The 24,707-nt window shown below is 39.8% G+C and overlaps 1 protein-coding gene across 3 annotated transcripts in view; it reads left to right on the top strand.

Moving 5' to 3' along the window:
- The window catches only part of cdk19 (cyclin-dependent kinase 19), a 52,331-nt gene that overhangs the window by 12,597 nt on the left and 15,027 nt on the right, over window positions 1-24,707 (top strand). For all 3 annotated transcript variants that reach the window (XR_006841572.1, XR_006841571.1, XM_046372420.1), the window contains exons 3-9: window positions 9,159-9,269; window positions 11,295-11,435; window positions 18,998-19,055; window positions 21,134-21,265; window positions 22,051-22,194; window positions 22,984-23,053; window positions 23,146-23,218. Coding sequence is in view for 1 of the 3 variants with exons in the window: in XM_046372420.1 (XP_046228376.1) it covers window positions 9,159-9,269; window positions 11,295-11,435; window positions 18,998-19,055; window positions 21,134-21,265; window positions 22,051-22,194; window positions 22,984-23,053; window positions 23,146-23,218 (729 nt within the window). In the remaining 2 variants the exon portion in view is untranslated. The remainder of the gene's footprint in view (window positions 1-9,158; window positions 9,270-11,294; window positions 11,436-18,997; window positions 19,056-21,133; window positions 21,266-22,050; window positions 22,195-22,983; window positions 23,054-23,145; window positions 23,219-24,707) is intronic.

The raw sequence follows: 24,707 nt of genomic DNA, 5'->3' as shown, positions 1-24,707 counted from the left end.
ACTATTTCTTAGGAGTGTCATTGTGTTAATGCTTTGTGAAAACACTATCAGCCAACACCTACACTAGTGTCACATCTGGTGAAGATATTGGGATATTTGATTTTGTCCATATGGCCCCACCCTGCCGTAGTTTCTTTCTAACTTCATTTTGGGAAGGACTGTTGGTTTGCTTAACGGGTAGTGTCAGCCTCTTCTAACTGGGTCCAATACTTATTTATAATTTTTTTAAAAAGTCATTTTCAATCATGGATTTCAACTGAAATATACATTGTAACAAAACAGTTGTAGAAGGGTGTACTCATGGCTGCAGATTAACATGCTAGCGGCAGTCCTTGCTTGGCTGTTTACAATTTGGATAATAATTACACAATTTGCTTTTGTTGTTCTGTTTGAAATAAATTAACCTAGGGGGTTTGTTTTAAAACCGTCAGATCTTTGTGTTTCCCTGGACCTCAGCAGTCACCCTTAGTGAATGAAAGTATTACAATTAACACTAGCAATGATGTCAAAACTATGAAAATAAAATGTGAAACTGGAATTATCCTCAAATCCATGGATGCCACTGTTTCACCATAACATGACTGTGTTGAAAGAACAAAGTCATTGACTTAATTCAGGTGACTCCACATTTTATTACGGGGCTCAGAAATTCTCAGTGGTTAATAATTAGAGTAGAAGTCCATTCACCCACTTGCTCCTGTTTCACATCTGTTCCTTCCATTAAGTTTGACCTTCGTGAATTGAAACATTGTTCTCGAATTTTATTATTCCCATGAAACCAGTCTTGATTTTTCCTGCCAGTCACAATGGCTTTTGTTTTGCTAAATGTTCCTTTTTTTCCCCCTCTTTCTGCCATAGCAGCACATGTGGGCAGATAGTCCCAACACTGACTCAGTTAACTGTAGGATGTTATTTTTTCTTTTTTGAAAGCCTTCCTTGTGAAGCTAAGTGTACGATCTCTTTCTCAGTAATAATGATCCACTGTGAGAAGATTACTCAGTAATAAAGTGTCTGAATGGTTCTCCCACCTCAAAGGTAGAAACATCAAATTGCAGTCCTGCTTTGAAATGAGGCTACATCTTTTCTGCCTCCACAATGCAGCCTCTGTTTCTGATCATGGTGCAAATAGGAGCATATTTCAGTTGTATTTGTACAGGGTGTAGGTTGAAACACCCTAGCACGTGGTTGCTAGGGATCCGATGAGGGCTGATGTCTTGCTGTCAGTTGAATGGAATAGTTTGATAAAGACTCACCCAAGCAAAAACATACAGTACAAAGGATATAGGCACAAATCTGTTTGTGTGTGTGTGTTTAACATGCTTCCAGTCTGACACATCATTGTATTAATTGCATTTAACATATTGTCCCTGAAGCTGCGGCTTCAAAGACACAGCCTAGTCAGCAGTATTTGTCTATAAATAATACCAAAATTCTACTGCTGCTGCTGCTGCTGCTGCTGCTGCTGCTGCTGTTGTAGTTGTACCGACGCCTTGTTTTTCCAGTGGCTGTCACTTAGTGCATTCTGGAAGGATAAGACATCACACAGACAGAGCTGCAGTGTTGTCTGTAACCAGTGGCAGGCAGAGCCCTGCACACAGCAGCCTGCGGTGGATTTATTGACCCCCTGTTCACCAGCCACATGAGAGTAGCCAGCCATTAATCAGTCCTCAGGAGCAGGATGATCTAGGACTTTTCTCTCTCACAAAAGCTCATTCCTCCGTCAGTCTGATGTGTTGTGAAGATACAAGACTTCTGAACCCTAAGGTGTAACCTACACACGTTATTTATTGTTGTTTCACAGGGCTGAAAGCTCCTTCAAGCCAGTGTTAAGTCTGGTATCTGAATGTGTAAACTGGTGCCAGTTTAATAGTAGTTTTAGTATCATGCATAGCAGGCCCAGTTGCAGGCAGGTCAGCAATAGCTTGAGACATTGTAGTTTTTGTAATTCAAATATTAGTTTCATATTGATCGCATATTTTAAACTTGAGTTGCGATTCAGATTTTTGCTCACAAAAGATACAAATAGCATATAGCATATAAGCATTGAATATAGCATATGAAACATTGAATGGTGGATAAGTGTAACAGGGGACAGTCGCACTCCTACATTCTCATAGAGTCCATTCTCCTGATTATATTTTAAGATAAGATAAGAACTTTATTGATCCTGAAGGAAATTATTGTGCCAGGGCTACAATACAAAGAAGCATGCAAAAGTAGCAGGTATTTTGATATTTTCACTAAAGTAACATTTTCAATGCAGTACTTAACTTACGTGTGACAGATTTTTCTATAGTGTGATATTAGTACTTTTACTTAGTAAAGGATCTGAGGCGCTTTTTTTTAAGGAGCCAATGTGATGATGGCTGGGCCTTCTCCTCTTAAGTTGGGAAGGTGGTCTTCTCGATAATCTGTGTTTATATGTGTGTGTGTGTCAATCTTTCTATTATGTGAGAAATACCAGTACATTACCGCAGTGACAGAAAAGTGAATGCTACAGGGGGTATTAAAGTTAATTCAGTCAGCCATAACATCCCTGGATTATAGTTACTGAAGGTGGTGTATTGTGCTCACTGTCACAGAAGAGACATAAAATTCCCTGTTCATGCAACATTACCAGATTGTCTTCCCACATTCTTCACAGCAACTTTGTGTTTGAAGTTAGCAGTTAAGATCCAAGCTAAAGGAAATTATAATAAAAGGAAACCAGAAGTTTCCCAACTGTGGCTTGGACCTGTGGATCTGCAAAGTTAGCATGTGCTTAGACAGAGTAACAAATGCACTGCAGATGCAACAGCAACCGCATACGTATTAAGCAGAAATGCTGAACTTTTCCGGTCAGTCGTTAAACAGTGAGTCTTTATTTTGTTGTCTTGTTTTGGACGTGGTTTTAGGCTTTTCAATTCTACGTCACCAAAAGTGAAAGCATGCAATGTTCTGTAATCGATGAAAATTATCAGTAGCCTGACTGTTTATTTTCTTGTAAATCTAAGTTCTTGTAAAAGAAATGAGACAGAAACCATGGTGGGTAGCACAGTCAAAAGAATGTTTAAAAAAAAAAAAAGTAAATGAGCATGTTGTGGGAACAGTGGGTATGGTTCACAGAAAAGGGAGTGATATACTTGAGCTGTACCCTCTGCTACTAAGTAACAGCCACACTGGTTTCAGCTTTGTAAATGCAAAAACAACAACAGATGATTTTTTCTCAACTCTAATTGTGACTGAAGACCAGCTGTATGTGTTTTTTTGTGAGCTCCTGTGCAGACTAAGAAACTGTCTGACCAGTGTTATGTGATGGTCAGTGACCTGAAAACACATTTGGGTCTTGAGTAGCCCCTTTAAAGGTGAACTGGCCAGAATCTGGCTAAGCTGCAAATATTTGAAACCCATCCAGCGAGTGCATTCTCTCCGAGGCCGTTGCAAAAACATGACCTATTTTACTGGGAAGGGGGACAAACGGCCAGTTCTTTTATTCCTACTATGCTCCAGTTTTCAGACAGTTATTGATGATCAGCATCTTTTTGCAGCAGAAAACATGATGGCATTCAGCAGTGTGCTCAGTGTACCCCCCCCCCCATCCCTGCACATGTTAAAGAATCGACTAAACGGCCTTTGCCTAATAGTGCATAAAAGTGAGTCACAAGATTCTCTGCGCATGGAAACTTTTCCCACAGGGCACCAAGCTCTCTGTGGCCAAGGCTGGCTTACAGATGTGTGATTATGTCCTGTAGTGGCATTTTCCCAGGACTTGGTTTTATTGTTTGATGTTATAATACCAGCACCTTGCAAAATTCAGAATTAAGAATAAATCCTAGTAAAATATGTACAGCAGAGATAAGTATATGGTTAATACACAGTAATGCGTCAGATGGCTTAAGAAAATCATCTGCTTTGTGCTGTTTTGTTAGCATCATGTGGGACCAGGCAGGATGTTGAAACATTTTTGTAACAGATCACTGAATCACTGCTGTTGTGTTTGAGCTGCTGTTGTCTGCGCTGGCTCCAAGGTACATGCAAAATACATGTGGATTGCAATAAAGCTTCACTTTTAAATTCCTGTAAACTAACAAGCATTTGAATGTACACTCAGTATTACCCACCAAATAGCATTGTTTGTAGACTTGAGGCCTAACAAACACGATGATTGCAGATCCTTCTTTGTCAAACATTTGCAAAACCTATTTCTCTTTACATTTGCATGTCTTTCATTCTTTACATGCATCCTTTCTTGTCTGTGACTTTGCATATGAAAATCTTTTGGACAACTCATCTGTCATTTCTTGGAATAATTTTTAGCTAAGTTAAGTTTTAGTGATTCTGTTTACCAATTGTGATAGTAGATATAGTATAGTGTACCATTTGGTCTACTAGTCCTATCAGTTTCACAGCTTGGGCACATATACAGATATACAAAATGTGGAACTTGATAGAGAGAGAGAGAGAGCTGTGTTCGAATCTGTATGGGGAAAAAAATGGTAACTGTAGCTAAAGCAGTCACGTATGTGAATTGAAGACCCTGGTCTTGTGACCTGGTAGTAGTACCTGTGACAGTAGTAGTAGTACAGTGAATGAGTCAAATTTGTGTTCGTGATTCCACATCAAGTGCTGGTTTTGTGTGTGAACGTGGTGTGAGTGCCGCATTAAGTGAGTGATCATTTGAGGTCTCAGCGAGTCGGTCCCGTCCAGCGCATGGCCCTCAGGGTTGAGCTGGGGGTGTACAGGCCCTAAGCCCAGGGCTCATTACCACAATGCCCCATTATTGGCTGTGGATTAGGGTTGTGATTAAACACAAACCTCATTTCCCTATCCAGAGGCCAAACAGCTTGCGTACAATTGCTGCATTATTCCCCTCAGTTTGCTGCTCTCTTTGTCACTTTCCATTCTAAGGTTTGCCCTTATGAGGACAACAAAATTTGAAATACAGTATTTTTGCTGCATAGTTGATCCAGTTATCACAACTACATTACGATTTATTTTGATGATTCTGCTAATCTATTTTAGAGCCTCCAAATACACTCTGGGTAGTGGTGTTCTCGTCTATTTTATGCTGTAAGAATCAGTTTCTTTTGTTTAGAAATCGGTATCTTCAGAGTCATCTTGTTAAAATAACTGCAGTTTGACTACAGAAAAGCTTTTATTTGATTTCAGATGTGCAGTGTCCTTGAGACTGTGTAATCAAACAGGAAATTCCCTTCTGGACAAATGTTTCTTCTTTCTGTAGCTCTTTTACTCACAATGAGTCTTGGGTGATCATCAGCCAAGTTTCTATCCAAAGAGACATATTAACTTTGGAGATTTGTTCCTGTCTGATGTGTTCCTGATATTTAGGAACAATAACTCCAATCGTTTGATTTTCATGTCAAATGTGTCATGACACAAAAAGTACTTCAGGATGAATTTTAGAAGTCTCACTATGCTTTAAACAAAGTGCTCATTGGATCCTCATACATTGCCTGAATTCGCTTCCTCCTACACTCTGATATTGGAATCGGGGGCAACATCCAACAGTCTTTGTAATTTTATGAAGCCAACTGCACTTTACACTGTTAGTGGCCGTGTGTGTGACTTCCATCATTTCATTTATCCAGTATGATGTTTTATCACCAGTAACTGCAAAACTACTGACATTCCCATCAGCCTCAGCTGTACTTGGTGTTTAGTGTTTATTAGCAGATGTTAACATAACATACCATAATGAGATGGTGAACGAGGTAAACAGTATATCTGCTGAACATGATCAAATTAGCAAAATCATTTCCCAAAGGCTGGAAAATGAAGTAAGGTCTAGAAGCTAAGCAGGAAAGGCTAACAATACTGTTGAGCCATTTGTGTGATCATATCCCTTTCTGAAGCTTTGTGATAACTTATACTGTAGAAAATCGTATGAATCGGAAGAATCATATACTTGCCATTACCCAGTCCAGCTTTTTAGGCTGTAACGGAGGCTCATATTGGTATTGGAACAAGGTTACGGTACATAGAAGATCAGACAGCGGACCAGAACAAAGAATGTTTTTAAAGTACTTTTCTAGATACTCAGTGATGTTTACGTGATAAAATTAGGTAAATAATACCAGTGCAGTTCTGTTTGTGAGTGTGTAAGCTCTACTATGCAACTTGGGGATTTGAACCTCTGAAATTTGAGATTTTTAAATATCCCTGTAAGTTATTGAACCAGTTTTAAGGCTCCAAGGTATTTACACAGCTTTAGTTACACTCTGAGTGCGACTTTGGCTCACATTGGTATTTGACTGCCAAAACCTGTTATGTGTATGTGTCATTCAGTTCTCTATCTGTGTTACTCAGTTATTAAGCAAACAGGACATTCTCTCTTTCTTGACTTAGCCAACATATGCATATGCATGAATGGGAAAATGTGGAGCCCAAAAGCATAGTGCTCATGGCACAACTACTGCGTGGGAGTCACAATATCAAAAAATTAAAAGTTGATGGGGGAAAATTTGATTTTAATGGTTGTTGGCATGAAATTAAAACACAAACATATTGAAGAGACGCACAGGTTCAGGGTCTGAGCATGTCACTCAGGATCTTAACATATCCTGTGTCTGCATCTTGCTGTAGGTGTAGGACAGTTAAGGGTCATGACAGCCTGTACAACTAAATAATTCATTCAGTGGGTAGGATTCACCATACGTTGTTTCAGTTCTGGTTCGCTCCTGATTAAAACACCCTGCAGATCTGAAGGCCTGTCAAAAGAGCATGATTGATTATGGACAGTCTGTGACAGGTCGGCCAAAGGCACAGTGGGCATGGGAGTGGGTGAAGCCAGTGAACACAGTGACAAAGACAAAAAGGAGCTGCTTGAATGAAGCTACACACTACGCAGCATTAGCCAGGATGAGGTCTTCCATTATTCAGTTGTCTCACTGTTAACGTCCATTAGGCATTCAGCTCCCCGATAAATGAAAAGACAGCAGCAGAAGAGTTCATACTGTTTCTTTGAAGCTGATCCAATGGGTTAAACTAAAAGGGACACCTAATTGCGGCATTTCTGTCACTGGGATAGTTTGCTGTTCCCGTTGAAATCACATCATATTATGTTTCACTTAAGAGAACTCTTACATGAATGACTGATCTTACATTATGATCCATAAACAAAATGATTCCATTTTACAACTGAAGCTTTAAGTTCTGCTTTTCATGCACTTTAGATGGAAGTTGCCGGGGTGTGGGTGAAATGTAAAATTGGTCTTGTATTTAAGCTGACAATTTTTATTCACATTTTAGCATAATAATTCATAGTACATATTTGGTATAGCCTATTGAGTGATTTGTTAGCATTAAGTGCATTTTACTGGAATTCTCTCATTTTATGAGACAAATGCTAATTCTTTAATTTTGTTTCAACGCTGTGAGGCACGTGGGAGAGTTGAAGGGGAAGCAAGGATGGAAAGGCTGCATGAGCTAAGCGTGACAGGTGCATGCTGGGAAGTTAGTTATTGTAGTTTGACTGAGTGATTTAGCTGGCCTGTCAGCTCGGTCAGCAGTTGGAGTTGCAGCAATTGCTGTGATACTCATAGGCTTTTTAGATAATTCAAAACCCATGGCACTTGATTGCTGAGATTAGCGTCAAAACTCCCCCTCGTTCTCTGAGTTATAGCTCCTATATTTAGTGTGATTTATGCTGTCTGAGTGCGTAATTGTATCTGTTGTCCATTTTGAATAAAGGTCCATAAATCCAATAGGAAATCATAGAAAAAGAGATGCTTGTTACTCCAGAACTTTCTGGAGAATCAAGTCAAGTTTACATTTTCTGCAGTATAAGAGTAATCATACATGGGTACACTGCAAACAGGAACTGTTAATAGCTTATTCAACATACTTTTAATGATGCCAGTCTGTCAAAATGTAAACAAATACAGGCTAAAAACATGGAACTGAAGTTGTAGTTTGCAGCTTAACTCACTGAATCCATGGCATATGTCTTGTTTACATTCCCACTTCCAAAACTTGACTAGATGAAAGATCAGTGTATCACCACAGTAATAGCGTTTATCCTCTGAGGACAATGAATGTATTTACCAACCTCCCGTCCCATAGTAGCAACAGATACTTCTCTCTGGATCAAAGTTTTGGACACAAAGACTCTTGTCCACTATGACTGAACTGGAGTGCCTTGGTAGCTGAAGCATGCAATATAACCACAACGTTGCCAGCTGGACTCCAGCCGGCAACCTTCGTGGCATGTCACACCCCACTTTCTCTTCCCCTGCCTGTCTTTCCTGTCTGTTTCTTTATCTCAGTCTGTCCAGTGAAGTTGTATAAATGCCTTAAGCTTTTTTCAGAGACCTGTCTGTAATATATGATTAACACAATGAGACACAGAGCCCAGATCAGCTCATGTTGTTAAGAGGATTATACACAGTCTGAATGCCAGCCATCTACCATTTAAAATCACATACAGTATTTTATACTGTATGCACATGGCTGCTGCCTCATATTCCTCATATTCACACTGTGTGTGATGGTTGTATTTTACATAATGACTTCTCTAAAATTCATGTTTTGCATATAGATAATAGACGCTAATAAACAATACAGATATATTTTTTAATCTCTGCATATTAAATGAGATGTTGTTGGATGTCTTGTTTTAGTTCTTAATGTGTATCCATGCTATTACTGAATTCTCTCCCAATACTCTACAGGGTTGTGCATAGAGCCTCCAAGTGGCATGTATTTTTTTACCCATCTCATTAGTCCTTTTTTCTTTTTCACTGTGACACTCAATTTTCAAGGGAATGTGCCTGAATAATCAGTATATATGTCTGCGTTTGTGCTGGTGTTCAAATTTAATTTTCCTCACATTTTTGCACATCATTTAAAGAAACCGAGTTTGGTGGAAAGTCTCAGGATAACCCTGTAATTTCAACATTAACCAGGGATTTTGCTGTGATTTACAGGCCACCACACTGAAGGAATTTGCACTTTGTCCTGCTTACTGTTTTCCAAATGTTGTTGTCACACATTTAAAAGTTTTCTTTCTGAAACTCTTACCTGTTCATTTTGCACTCCTGTCAGATTCCTGCTGTGCTTATAATACACATAAAACTGGCAGTAAATCACACATAATGTTTTATGTCTTTTCTTGTTTGAAAAAATGTCATTCTTAATTACATTTCTGTTATGTCCTTCAGCTTCTACGAGAACTGAAGCACCCGAATGTGATTGCCCTGCAGAAAGTGTTCCTGTCCCACAGTGACAGAAAAGTTTGGCTCCTCTTTGACTATGCCGAACATGACCTTTGGGTGAGTCTCTCTGTGACATTGCTACATGCCAGAGTACATGTGTACATGATATAACCTGATATCTCCAATACCATAACTGACAGCAAATACCACAGGTATTCCACAGAAGTGCTTTATGGAAGTTCTGATAAATTTTTTGGCTGTGTGCCATGTAACTTGAATTAGTGGTATTTGATTGTGGAACTGAATTTCCATTTCATGTGGCTAGCACACGTTTACCGTTTATTTAGCTACACTATATAGACAAAAATATGAGAGTTTAGAGTAGAGCTGGTCACCCCTTTGCAGCTAAAACATCTTCCGCTCTTCCGGGAAGGCTTTCCACAAGACTTTTGAGTGTTTCTGTGGAATTTTTGCTCATTCATACAGTAGAGCATTAGTGAGGCGTGGCACTGGCTCACAATCTCCATTCCATTTCATCCCAAAGGTGTTTGAAAGGGTTAAGGTAGCATTGTCCAAAATACCTTGGTATTAGACATGTACCGATCGACCAACCAGTGACCGGATCAGACAGTTTTCAGCGTTCTTGTCCTGGACCAGAGTCCGACCGGACTATATCTCCAATTCCAGTCCAGTCTGTTTTCCACATGCGCCACACATTGTATGCATAGCTGTGCAGGCAACAGCATCACAGCTAGCAAGTTCTTCACCATGAGTGAAGAAGACACAAAACTCGTAATTCATAACACATGTGACGCAGAGGTAAACTGTGAGGGGACTTCTGCGAAATCGTTCGAAACAGCAAAACTAATCAGACGCTTGAAAGACCATCACCCAGCTGAGCATGCCCAGTTTGAAGAAGCTAGCACAGGAAAAGTGGCTAAAGCTAAAGCTAGCTAGAGCTCAGTGCACAAGCCAGCAGCCTCTCTTGTCTGTCCTTGGTATGAGCATTGTTAAGACACTCTCTTTTTCAGTTAACTGTTATTTGTAGCTGTCCAGTTGCTTTATTTTCCAGGAAGTTGTAAAGGTTAATGTCTTTTATTATGAAAATAAAATTTCACATTGAGGAAAAGTGGACTTTGGTTCTATATGCTGTCAATTATAGTTCTTAGAAAGAAAATCGGAATCTGCTAAAATCTGCAAGTCATACTTACAAAAAATAAAAAAAGAAATTGGAATTGGCCAAGAAAATAGCAATTGGTGCATGTCTACTTGGTATGCTGAAGCATTAAGATTTCCCTTCACTAGAAGTTAAGGGCCTAGCCCAGCCCCTGCAAACCAGCCCCATACCACTCCTGAATTCAATAATAAAGTCTGTCCCAATACTTTTGTCCATACAGTGTATGTAAATAGTTAATATATAACTGAGGCAATGCTTGACCAGTGGGGAAGATAAGAACCATTATTACTTCCATATTATTGAATGTCTATTAGATAAATCTGTTATGCTGCTATCTTTGTTATCTGTTATGCTGTAAATGCTGTAAATGTTTTCTTCTAAAAATGACCACACTTGCCTGGTAAATTATTAGAACCCAACCAACATATTGGAAGGCCTGAAATTAAAGAGCATAGATACGCTGGTATGCTGTTTAATATGTGCAGATATGATTTTTGTTTGTTTGTTTGTTTGTTTTCAGAACAAATGCAAAAAAAGAGACTTGGGGTGATTTATAATTATTAAACTCCCTGAGAAGGTTATTTATTTAGTGAACTGATTTTTTATTGTTAAATTGCAAAATATCCGTCCTCCATTACTTATCTTTGTTACAAATGTTTGATAATCGTGTTTTATCGTTGTCAGCATCAGTATCTATCCCTTTAAATTATACACCATCTGCCTACTGCCGTTAACCTTCCACCCTGGAATAGTGTAATGTCAGGAAAACATTTCTGTACCACCAGCTGTCAGTAAGGTTAGTAAAATCCATAAATCACAGCATTATAGTTGGCAAAACTTTCCAAGCACCGTCAAGATGTGGAGAAGCTGTTTTCTCTTAAATGTTGCATCTGCACTGTTAGAAGAGGCAAGACAAGCTTCACTCTACAAGCACAAATGAAATGAAACCTCTCCCTGCCTTGTAGCACATCATCAAGTTCCACCGTGCATCGAAGGCCAACAAGAAGCCCATGCAGCTTCCCAGAGGGATGGTGAAATCTCTCCTGTATCAGATTCTGGATGGGATCCATTACCTCCATGCCAACTGGGTGCTCCACAGGGATCTGGTGAGCAGCTATATTAACTTCACTGCTCCAGTTTCTCCTTACAGATACACACCAGCATCAGCACACGCTCCATCTTGGAGTCTTTTCCAAAGGTAACAAAGTTAATGTTACACGAAAGCCCGTTACCCTGGAGTGGTAGAAGTTTTCTTGTAGTGGACACTGGACAAGTGGCTAGAAATGGAGATTTAAAAAACAAACAAACTAAAAATACATCACTTTGGTCACAAAAAAGGAAAAAAAATGTGATTGTGGACAAATTCTGTTTGAAATGTTATTCAGTAATATTATGTGGATTATTGTAAAGATATAAAATAGTCCCTATCTTAAATTAATTTAGCACGTAATGTGTAATTCATGTTTGTTTCCTTAATTTTGTTTTTGGATGTCTATGTTGTTATACTAAGAAGTATAACAAGTATGCTAATAATTTGCACTGCCATATGCCAGGAGCAAATCAGGCAGTGATATTTTTTATTAAATACAGTATTGGTAGGCTGTACAAAAACAAATTATTATCCCACATTCTCAGAACCAAACACAGACTTAATCAGAATGAAAATACACTATTCACCATTCATTCAGAGAAGTATTTTCCCCTTTTAAACTAAAGTTTATTGTGTTTGATGGATTCTGTCGATAGCCCACAGCGTGACAATAGCTGTAAACCTTCTGTTAAAGTGCGCAGCTTCTCTTTCTGCCACATATCACTGTGAACCATTCCAACTAGCAGAGTTATGTTATGTCTCTGTAAGGGGGGTATTATTATTATTATTAGTATGACTTTGATTGTCTGGAAGATTTGATTATAATGTCTGAGAAGCAGAACGTCCTGCACGCTGAGTGTTGTGTGACTCTTGTCTCCCCTTTAACCTGGCTGCAACACACTGCTGGTTCCTGTGAGATTCTCTCCACCTCGGTTTTCCCACAGTACTTCGGATAGAGGGAGATTTCATTCTCTGCAGCTGAGAGTCAGACTGGAGCCAGAACACAGGGCTTCTCATAGTGTGTCGAAAAACCTCAGTTTAGATAACAGAACGTCAGGAATTAAATCAGAATTGTTGAGTGTTTGTAGGAAATATTTTTGTTGCATTAAATTTTATCACTGGCTTTGTTGGCTAACCCAGTTGAAGCCTACTGATAATCAACTCTTAACTAACACAGTTGCACTCCACAACACTTGGAAACATTCTTTAATGTGTAAAATCAGTTGATCTCAAATTTTATCCCTTATCAATGTGGTCCACATCAGAGCTGAATTAATATGAGTCCAGACAGCTTCTTAGAAAACATCTGATTTGTCACATGTGACATTAAAAATAAAATTAAAAAAAAAATAAACAGCACTGGAGCAATGTTATTTTTCTCTGTCTCATATCTGATTGTGTACTGTAAACGCCCACAGCCCATCTGTATGTGTGGCTCATATCACTCCCTGCATCTGTCACTCCCTAGTGAGGAACGTTTGTGCCTTTCCTTGTGGAGAACAAAGTATAATTAACCAAATGCGGTGGATTATTTATCAAAACTTTAATTTGATTAACACCATCACTGCTTTGACGTCAGACAATCCAGAGGGAGGGAGGTTGACTGAGATTATGCAGTCTTACTCAAGTGTAGTTAAGCTGTTGGTTGAATTCTCAGAATACCCCTCTGAGTGGATAAGACAGGTTCAGAAGTCAGAGGGCAGAGCAGTCACACAGTTTAGGCATCTATTTATCTTTCGTTGAATCTGGGCGTCCACTCTTATGTAATGCCCGGCCTTGATGGTCATGTGGTGGCTGGACATCATGTTACGTAAACCTGCAGGGATCAGGGATCGTGCTCAGTCTTCCACAGCACATCTTTGCAGGTATAAAATGGTCTGTGTCAGTTTATCAATCAGTGAACTCTTGAGTGTTTTTGATTGTGTTGCAGTCGCTGTATATGGACACCAAGAAGGGTAATTGTTAAGTTGAAACGACAACGTGTTGGTTAAAAATGTGCTGACTCTGCTTTGAGGGATTCAGTCAGCTTAAGATAGTGAGTCGAGCAAGTCGTTCCCAGTGTCTAAGATCACAAAGTAAGTCAAGTAAATGCTTGCGGTCACTTGAACAGGTTAATCTCAGACTACTCTCTCTGACTTATTCAGGCCTTCGAACCAGCGTTTTACATTGCAATGAAACAAAGCATGTTTTTCAAGTTTTCACTTAATCAACTCATCAGCTTTTAAATCTTTTACACCAACGTTTCCCGACCTTTTTTGAGCGACTTTAGAAAGATTGCGCGGTGTGCTGTCGGGTATAAATGTTAGTATCAGTTGGCCACTCCGCCCGCAACCGCACGCCGTCCACCCAGAGCGCCGATTGGGTGAAGCCGGATGCCCCCGCACACCTATGTGCCGCGGCACATACACACCGGTTGGCAATCGGTGTTTTACACCAACATTTGAAGTACATCTGATATAGCCTCAGATTGGATTCCACCTCCTCCTTTCTTTGCTTGTTCTCTTGGTTTTAGTTGTTAACTTGCTTTCCTCACATCTGTTTTGTTAAGCTGAATAAAATGGAACCCCAAAGCAGTACATTCAAGGAAAAAACAAACAGTTCATGAATTTTTGTGTAATGCAGAAGATCTTTGACAAATATGAAAATAAACTCTTAAGGTTTCTCTAGACTGGCAGCACAAGTGGCAAAATCCCATGGAGATTGTGAGCGGCAGGTGAGTGTCGTGGACTGTGGTCTGGTGGCTCTCCAATGGAGAAAACACGGTAGTCTTACACAAAACCCTGAAGAAACAGGAGCAGGGAAGTCGGAGCGGAGACTGGTCAGGATAGGCCGAAGAGAGTAGGTGAACATGGAGAAAAAAATATTCATTCTCAAGCAATGGACAAAACAGTTCAAAGAAATGCTCAGAAAAGGGCCTGACGTGATACCACTGTATAGCAGAAGACAAAGTGGCAGCGATGACTGGTAGAGCCGGTCTCTTAAACAGCAGAAGGCAGGAAGAGTTGATTGCGGACAACGAGACACTGGTGCGCGAGGAGTGAAGAAAACAGGTGGAAGACCAGCTCCACTCGGGATAAGCTTAGAGGAGACAAACAGAGAGGGAAAAAGAATTCTACAGGCACAGAACCCAACATGTTTCTCTTCTTGACTTGCTTACCTAAACAGCTAATTTCTCTCATCAGTGGTTCAGCCGCTGATTGAACATGCTCAGTAGTCCAATAGGCTGCTGACAATGGCCAACAAGGACCGACTAGTGCCAATAATGAGGGACACATCGCAGAAACCAGCACCACTGAAGCCATCAACGGCAGCGTTAGGGCCATAGCTTGTACTGAGGTACACAGATATTACAAAAAGGTATTTGAAAATCTAAGAAATGTCTTCTTTGAGAAAGGCATTCAAACATATTTAAGTAAGATTGTGAAAAGCAATGTAATGCTATGACATGTTTCAGTATATCAGGGGATTACACTGTATATTTGCAAAGCACAATTTGAAAAAAGCCTTTATGTAAATGTATTTAAAATATATATGCGTATATAAAAATGTTTTTATGGTGAAGAAGATGTAGCAGAGTAATAAGAGGGAAGCCCCCTTTACTTTACAACAGCATAAATTCTCCCACAGGAGCTGCCTGGATGTTTTGCTCCTTGAAGGTCACAGCAGTCTTATCTGTTCACCAACACTTCCGGCCCTTTATAACTATTTTCATAGCAGCCGGGTGGAGTTCTACATTGTCAAACCCTGGGTAACTTTGCGCTGATGTATTTCAGTCAGTGCTGTTACTTTGCTGTCTCATTGCCAGGGCTTCCTGCCATTGTGGTCAAAGAGCTGAATCCTAACATCTGGTTGTTTTTAGTTCTTGCTATTGGTTAGATTATCATCTTAGTGCAGGTGCCTGGCTCTTTGTCACTACTCTTTGTGAGAGAGAGTAGTTATAAATGAAAATAGGGTTCGCAGTGAACGTGTTGTTACTTTATGGCGATTACCCCTGAGGCTTCTCATTGCTTTCAAAGTAAATAAGAAAGCTACAAGTCTTGTCATGAGCATGAAGACAGGCATGTAATATTTCTAGCTGTGGGGAAAGGTGCTCCTACCAGCACATCTGTCACGGCATCAGTATTTCTGCTGTTACATAACTGTGTTTTTGTGCTGGTGTGTAGCATGTTCCGCACCATAGGTATCAGGCATGTGCTTTGCACTGCACCACTGTGTAACTCCCATCCCCCACTTTTTCTGCCACTCCTCCACTCCTTTCTCCCTGTCCCACCCACCCCCACACCCCCTCGTCCCTACAAGGGTTATGTAACCGCCTCTAGCTAGTGCCAAGCCCATCTTCCCGCATGGCTAGCTGGGTCTAGATGCTGACTTAGCAGCTTTGCAGGCCCAAGCAAAAAGCATCTCAGTGGACTGTACCACTAATCTTTGGCAAGGGGGGAGCATTAGTGAAGGTGATCAGTTGTTGCAGTAGATTCAGACAAACCCCTATGTACTATACTGTACATTTACAGTACTGTATGTCTGGCTGTCCCACATAATCAGATACTGTTGTTGCTGTTATCAGGACTGACTGACTGACTGATGCAGTTTTGAGATTAGCTTATACTGTAAATCAGCGCTTGTGTTAACTTTTACTTTCTACATGCATGGAATTCTGCTACTGCATTGCTGTTTGATGATGCCTCAGTAAATTGAAACCTGTAGTGAAAACACTTCTGTCTGCACTGATTAAATTACATAGTAATGAACATTGAGTATAATAGTGTTTAGGCATTCAGTTTTATGACATGTAAACTGACTGTCTAACATCATCCTGAGGAAAATTCTGTCAACTAGTCTTCACCTCTTGTCGTTCTTGTATGTGCTTTTTAATCTTGACATTAATTACTAAATATGAAACGGAAACAACTGGGGTCATTAAAGGTTTCGTGTCTGTCACCATTTGGTAAAGGTCTGTTGATGATTATGGAGTATTTGTGAGAAGCCGAAGTTGTCTAGCAGTCACGCCATGTTCCAGACTAAAGAAAACAATGATGCGTTGTTGCCTTTAAGTTGTGGTTTGGTTCAAGTTCAGATTTGGTTATTATAAATGAACCAAGAAGAGTAAATACGGTGTCACATGGATTGTCTGGTAACTCATTGTTTGAGTAGTTTAGGGAACTGTCATCAGGCCTGCAACAGTTGATTGACAGTCAATTAATCTATTAGTCCATCGAAAGAAATTTAGTTCCTTGTTTGAGAATTTATTTGTTTTTGTCAGTCACTTTTCAAGCTAAATGCCAAACATTTGCTCGTTCAAACTTATTAAATGGAAGGATTTGATGATTTTCTTTGTCATTTTTGATAATAAATGTAGAGTCTTTGGGTTTTGGACTGTTGGTTGGACAAAAGAAGCAATTTGAAGACTGTGAAATCGTGAAGAGCATTTTTCACAAATTGTTTTGCAGACCAGACAGTTTACAAAGATATCACTTATTTTGAGCATTATTAACATTACAGGGGACATAGAGACTGTGTGGTTTATTGAGGAACAATCAAAATACACAACATGGCTCTGTTGGTCACCACATTCATGTGGGACGTACATGACATTTCTACTGTTACTAAATAATCTTGGCTGAATGTACAGTAAACATCATGATAGTATTCAAATGACAGCTTTCACATCACCCTAAGTGAACTGAATCAAACAAGCAAATGGACCAGAGGAAATCTACAAATAGATCTGAAGACCAGTAAAACCAGTGGCTTTGGTTCAAGAGCAACTAAACCAACATAGGCATTGTGGTTTAGATAGGGTTCAGAGCAGTCTGTTAAAAGACTGCTGGTCGAAACTGAAACTTGCCACAGTTTCAGATTATTTTTTTAATCTATTTATGCCAGCTGTAGATGTAAACTAAAGCAGTGCCCTACAAAAGAGCTGCAGATGCTTTGCTGCAACACCACGTCAGCGTGATCAAAAAATGTCACCCATATCTGCCTGCAGTGCTGCACATAAGGCATTATTTTTAACCCTGATAAGACAGTAATTAATTAGTAATTAATTTTTCAGAAAAAGTGCACCACTGGCTTTGTAGTGTAACTGGACGTGTGGGTGTTATGGTCCTGTTTGGCTGTGACCTTTTAATCTCAGGACAGCCTGTTTGTATCAGCTTGCCCATTCTGTTGTAAAAGTGCGCCTCTGGCATCCGAACTGGCCTAGTTTTTGAGACAGAGATGTAGATGGTTTGTAGAAGGGGGCCGTGTCCCTAAGGATTGAGTTTACCGGTCCACAGTGGGATGGAGATTGTCTCTTTTCCCTTGAGTCTTGATCCCTTTGTGAAACTAACCAACTAGAACTGATTGATTTCATTGCATGAATTCCGGGAAAAGTCTCGACTTTGGGATATGAAACCCAATTTGGTGCACATTTCAGAATATCAACAGTTCATATTGGTCTTTTACAGAGCAGTCAAGAGGTAATGATTGTTCTTCAAATAACCAAAATGAATATGTTCAAGCGAGGCATATTAATTCAGTTGGACCTGTTCAGAATTTTAAAGAGGAGCTGTGAGCCTGATCCCCTCTGGCCTTTTAAGAGACATTTGTCTTTGTGTTTGCAGATTGCAGCGTATCATGTTGTGGGCGTGAATAATGGACCTCATTATTAGTGCTGTTTCTATAGCAACAAGACATGTTTGCTAGGCAGATCTGAGTCTGCAGAGCCAAAGGGTTTACATTCACACAGACACCCAGGGAGAATGGACAGACTGTTTGACAACAAGCACATACTGCATCCTGCTGCATGAGAGGGCAACTGTAAACTTAAAAGCATGTGTCATTTTTCCTCTGATTAAATGTGTAGAGGTACTCCTGCTTGTTTGATATCCCTGGGCCATGCAGTGAATAACAACAGACTTCTTATGTAGTAAGAGTGTGAATAGCAGTAAGTTAAAAACGCATCAGTCTAATGTTTGTGGGTCCATGTTGCCCTCTCTGCGAGCCCTGTGGTTAAAGTTTCAACTAGACTTAGTAGTAACAATGTAACAATGATGTTTTGTGTACAACGCTGCAATGATCAGTATATATATATATATGTATATATTTAAATGTGAAAAAGATTGTGCTTTATATGCAGTCTGTTTCACTGAGAGGTTTATTTCTTCAGACCATTTTAAAATGCTTCTGTCTCCCTTACACTGAGGTCAGGCTTGTACTCTCACAAACTTATTTTTTTCATTACAAGTTCCTCTCCCAAAAGCAGAGGTGTGGTCAGGTGCTTCAGTGTGCTTGACCCCTTTAATGTTTGGCCAGCCACATGATCCCATGAGAGTTTGAAGTGCCCTCTCACAAAATGGCAGACTGGTATGCTCATGTGGTGTGTGTGTGGTGTGTTGTTCAATAACCGGCTGGACGACATGTGCATGCTTAACACTTGCTGAACTTTGTTCTGGAAAAGAGAATCATTCATAAATAGTGTATTTGTAAAAGTACTGTTGCATGTAACTGATGTCCTACAGTTACAACACACCTACATTAAAGTGAGCACTTAATGGTTTGTATTATACGCAGTATCTAATATTTCTCTGTTGCTTCCAGAAACCCGCAAACATCTTGGTGATGGGGGAAGGTCCTGAGCGAGGAAGAGTTAAAATAGGTAAGGTGGATAAAAGAATATTAAATTAATAAAAGAGGAAGAAGACTTAATAAAAGAGTATTTTCTGTAAACTGCTTGAACTATACAGATTTGTAAATTAGCCAAATTCTAGATTCTGCTGTCACCATGATCAGTCAATCAAGATCAGTTAGGCTGTTATCTTGTTTACGTGTCCATTCGCTGCAGTGTTTAACCCTCTCTCTGAGAGGTTGATGGGGAGCTCAGAACAGTGCTGTTACATAAGCCAGCTGGCCAGGGGACTGTTGGAAGTGTAATGCTGCTATGCTGGAGTCTATTTTTAAACCATGTGCACTCGTGTGTGCAATAGTATTAAGTTATTGTGTCAGTGAAACTAGATATTCTGCAGTGTAAGTTGAGCTGGTGAATATTTCTCTGCACTGTCCCCTTTACTGCAGAGGCCTGCAAGACATGTGTAACTTACTAAATAGGAGCACTCTATCACAGAAGAAAACCACTGAGGTTATTTAATTCCTATATATCTTTATATAGGGCTGCAATGCTGCCTTGATTGTTTTTAATTTAGGTCTAATTGATCATGTTTGCCAGACAAACAGGTTTGACATTGTTATTTTTATTTTTTATAGAGTAAATTTGATTAAGAGTGGTAAGAGTGGCTGTATGACTGAATATACGTGGCTTTTAAGCTGATTCCAGCAGAAATGTGCACAACCCCATCTAAATAAAAAATAAAAAATTAAGTTTTGTCAAGTTAAAGATAAAAGAAAAATACTTTTCACAAAAAAGTGATGTAAAAGAGTAAAAGTAAATTTCTTATTACTAAAAAAAAATGCTTTTAATTTGAAGAGAGCTCCAGAAGTCTCTGAAATTGGTTCAGAGCAGATTAGATAAATGTATGTTTTTAAAAATAAATTTGGTCATTTAAAAAAAAATATATATATATAATTATCTTGTGTTTAGTTTCAATGGTGGAAATGATAGATGATGTCATATTTGCGACATGGAATTTTGTCCTTTACTACTGTGTCCCATCTATCATCTTTTAAGCAGAATATGAACTAGAAATAAAAAAGCAGGTTACATGATTTTTTTGATATGCCTAAAGAAACACGCAGAGGAGGTGGAAGCGTTTCAGGCTGCCTTTTTGTTGCCTGAGACGCAAAACCCAGGGCAATCAAAGTGTAAACCTTCTCTTTACTTGTCTGGATTTTACTTCTGTGGTGTGATTAATAGACGTTTAATAAATATGAGCCCGGAATGTCATTTTCATGAGAGGATGCACTTTTTCCTGTTGACAGATGTGTTTATATGCAAATCAGCATTGCCTCATGCAGGTGAGATCAAGTTTTTGATATGCCTAAAAAAACACGCAGAGGAGGTGGAAGCGTTTCAGGCTGCATAAAGCCGGAACAGCCTCCACTGACAAGGTAGAACTGCCTTTTTGTTGCCTGAGACGCAAAACCCAGGGCAATCAAAGTGCAAACATTCTCTTTACTTGTCTGGATTTTACTTCTGTGGTGTGATTAATAGACGTTTAATAAATATGAGCCCGGAATGTCATTTTCATGAGAGGATGCACTTTTTCCTGTTGACAGATGTGTTTATATGCAAATCAGCATTGCCTCATGCAGGTGAGATCAAGTTTTTGATATGCCTAAAAAAACACGCAGAGGAGGTGGAAGCGTTTCAGGCTGCATAAAGCCGGAACAGCCTCCACTGACAAGGTAGAGCTGCCTTTTTGTTGCCTGAGACGCAAAACCCAGGGCAATCAAAGTGCAAACATTCTCTTTACTTGTCTGGATTTTACTTCTGTGATGTGATTAATAGACGTTTAATAAATATGAGCCCGGAATGTCATTTTCATGAGAGGGTGCACTTTTTCCTGTTGACAGATGTGTTTATATGCAAATCAGCATTACCTCATGCAGGTGAGATCAAGTTTAGGTGTGGTACTGTGTTGATATATTCAGCCCTGAAAGCTAACTGACACTATCAGGTGCACATTCCAAGTCTTTGGCTCCTAACACATCCAAGTCATTATGAGTATGCGGCCTGTATTCATCTCTCTGATAATCTCATTGCTGCCACACCTCCTGTAGCTGACATGGGTTTTGCAAGACTCTTCAACTCTCCCCTCAAGCCGCTGGCGGATCTCGACCCCGTCGTGGTGACGTTCTGGTACAGAGCCCCTGAGCTGCTGCTGGGGGCCCGGCACTACACCAAAGCTATCGGTGAGTGTGGGGTCACATGTGCAAAGCGTGCCCTCCTGTGTATGTGTATAACTCTCTACACTCTCTGTCAGGACTTTGATCCCTAAATGCTCAGCTGAAACAGGTTGGTGTAGGTTCCAGTTCAGTAGCAGATGAGTAGCTGTCATTTTAGCAGCGTGCTCTCTCTAGAGTCTCTTAATGTGAATAGGAGTGCAAAATTCTGCTTGACAGTTGAGAGTGGCCTTGTGATTTATATTCTTTGGTATGAAGCGGGTGTGGCTATGTGCCTATTCTTATCATTCCTGGAACATGAAGTTTCAGACTGTCATCACGGTTGGTCTGTCGGGCCTCAACTGTGTTTGACATTTTGTGAAATACACTTTACAATTTGCTTTCTAGAATAAGATGAGAAGATCAACACCACATTCATAAATATGCTTAAGCATAAGCTTAAACCTGACTATGTCCAAAGTTCTGAAGTTCTCCAGTTAACACACTGTACATTGTTATTTTTTTCTTTTTCAATCAGTAGGAAACCAAACCACAGTACTAATCTGCCAGAAATGCACTGAAAGTTTTCCCAAAACTTTTGCACTAAACATTTCTGAAACTTTCTGATGAAAATTAGTAAAATTTTTGAGTTGAATTCCACTTTATTATTTCATTGTAACTTATCTAAACCTGTTGGTCACTTGGGTAATAATTGGTCCAAATAATGCAGTACTGCTAATATACACAAGAACGCTCAGACGAAGTGACATCCGTGTGTGTGTGTGTGTGTGTGTGTGTGTGTGTGTGTGTGTCAGATATTTGGGCAATTGGCTGCATCTTTGCAGAGCTGCTAACGTCCGAGCCCATCTTTCACTGTCGCCAGGAAGACATCAAGACCAGTAACCCCTTTCATCACGACCAGCTTGACAGGATATTCAGCGTCATGGGTTTCCCTGCAGGTCTGAACACCCCCCCAACACACACACACACACACACACACAAACACACAAAAACTACAACTACACTATTTTTAAAAAATTTTATTATACTTTATTAATCCCAAAATTGCTTCTCTGTGTTTAACCAACACTGACTGAAACACACACACATGCAACATGCAGTGAAACACACAGGAGCAGTGGGCTGCCATTTTAGGCACCCGGGGAGCAAACTGGGAGGGGTTAAGTGCCTTGCTCAAAGGCACATCAGCCAACTAATAGAGGGGAAGGAGCATTATTAATCACTCCACCATACACAGATTTTTCCTGCCAGTCTGGGGTGGAATTGAATTCTCCAACCTCTAGGCCACGGCTGCCCCCAGAGCTCTCCACTCTTCAAACATGTGATGTGATATCATTTCACCTGCCTCACGAGTGCTAAATAAATGTCACTTAAATTACAACTAACACAGCTTTGTTTAGCGTTAACTTTAAGCTGCCCTGTGGGGTGTTTTTATGTTTGCATGTGTACTTCAGTGTATATCCTACAGGTATAACAAATATGTTGACCGCATTACACACTCATGAAACACACACTGTGAAACCTAATATGTAACTTCACTTACATGTTTGATTGCACTGCGAGGAGGACTTTACTGTCTTTAACTTACAGTAATATGTGTCATCTCTGATTGTGTTGGAGGGTTTCAATTTGATATTTTTAAATAATGGTTGTCATACATGTACTTCATAAACGTGTTGTATATTTGTAAAACTGTGAGCTTGGTTGTGTGCTTTTGTATCCCACAGATAAGGACTGGGAAGACATTAGGAAGATGCCAGAGTACCCAACGCTGCAGAAGGACTTCAGGAGGACTACGTGAGTGGATTCTCTGATGATCTGACCAACACACAAAACAATAAAATACAATCAAGTTGATTTTCTCTATTGTTTTGTTTCTCATCTAACAGGTATGCAAACAGCAGCTTAATCAAATACATGGAGAAGCATAAAGTCAAACCAGACAGCAAAGTTTTTCTGTTGGTAGGTACACAAATAAACGCATGCACATTTAGAAATGTACAAAAATTGTCTGTTTTGAGGTTTTTCAAAAGAATTACTGGGGTAGAACTTTATGAAAATCTTGTTTGTTCCTTTCAAATTTTGTTTTGAACTGGATTTGACTGGAATAACAACCCCGAGTGATGTGAGGGGGATGAGTCATTGTTTACAGGGTAAACATATAGAAACCTTGTAAACAAAAACTTTGTTTGATGGTCTTGAGTAAATACAGTTCGGTCCATATATTGGGACAAGTTTAAGTTTTATATATACACCACCACATTGAATTTGAAATGAAACACACAAGATGTGAGTGAAGTGAAGACTTCCACCTTTAATACAAGGGATTTGACAAAAGTGTGGCTTCAACCATTTAGGAATTACTTTTTTATACACCCACCTTCATTTTTAGTGGCTTGATGGGACAAATGGCTGACATGCAGTTTCATGGCCAGGTATGGCCTGTTCCCTCATTAGTTCATGACATATCAGGCAGATAAAGATCTGGAGCTGGTTCTGAGTGTTACATTTGCTCTTGATAGCTGTTCACTGGAACACTTAACATGAGGGCCAAAGAAATGTCTATACAAGTGAAAGAGGCCATCATTAGGCTGAATAAAACAAAATAAACCCATCAGAGAGATAGCAAACATATTGGGAGTGGCCAAAACAACAGTTTGGAACATTCTTAAAAAGAAAGAATTAACTGTCAGGCTCAGCAACACCAAAAGACCATGGGACACAACTAAAGTGGATGACTGCAGGATTCACAACATCTAACTAAGTCAAGAACACTCTTGAGGAAGCAGACATGTCATCATCAAAGTCTGCAGTCAAGAGATGGTTTCATGAATGTAAATACAGAGGCTACACAACAAGGTGCAAACCACTGTTAACAACTAAGAACAGAAAGACCAGATTAGACTTTGCCAGAAAAGACCTGAACAAAACAAGTCTGCAAAGTTCTGGAATAAGATTCTTTGAACTGATGACACAAGATTAACTTGTACCAGAATGATGGGAAGAGAAAGTGTGGAGAAGAAAGGGATCAGCTGATGATCTGAAGCATAACCACATCATCTGTCACACATGGTGGAGGCAACATTATGGCATGGGCGTGTATGGCTGCCAATGGAAGCGAGTTACTGGTGTTTATTGATGACCTGACTGTTGATAAAAGTAGCAGCATGAATTCTGAAGTGTTTAGGGCTTTATGCTCTGCTCAGATCCTGCCAAATGGTGAAAACTGGTGCCCGCTTCATATTGCAGATGGACCCAAAGCACATAGCAAAGACAACCCAAGACTTTCTCAAAGCAAAGAAATGGGACATTCTTCACTGGTCAAGTCAGTCACCTGATCTAAGCCCAACAGAGTATGCTGTTCACTTACTGAAGACAACACTGAAGGCAGAAAGAACGACAGCAAGCAACAGCTGAAGGCAGCTGCAGTAAAGGCCTGGCAAAACAAAGC

Source organism: Scatophagus argus, chromosome 19 (assembly GCF_020382885.2).
Source record: "Scatophagus argus isolate fScaArg1 chromosome 19, fScaArg1.pri, whole genome shotgun sequence".
Lineage (NCBI taxonomy): Eukaryota > Metazoa > Chordata > Actinopteri > Scatophagidae > Scatophagus > Scatophagus argus.
This window is presented reverse-complemented; position numbering and strand designations above follow the sequence as displayed.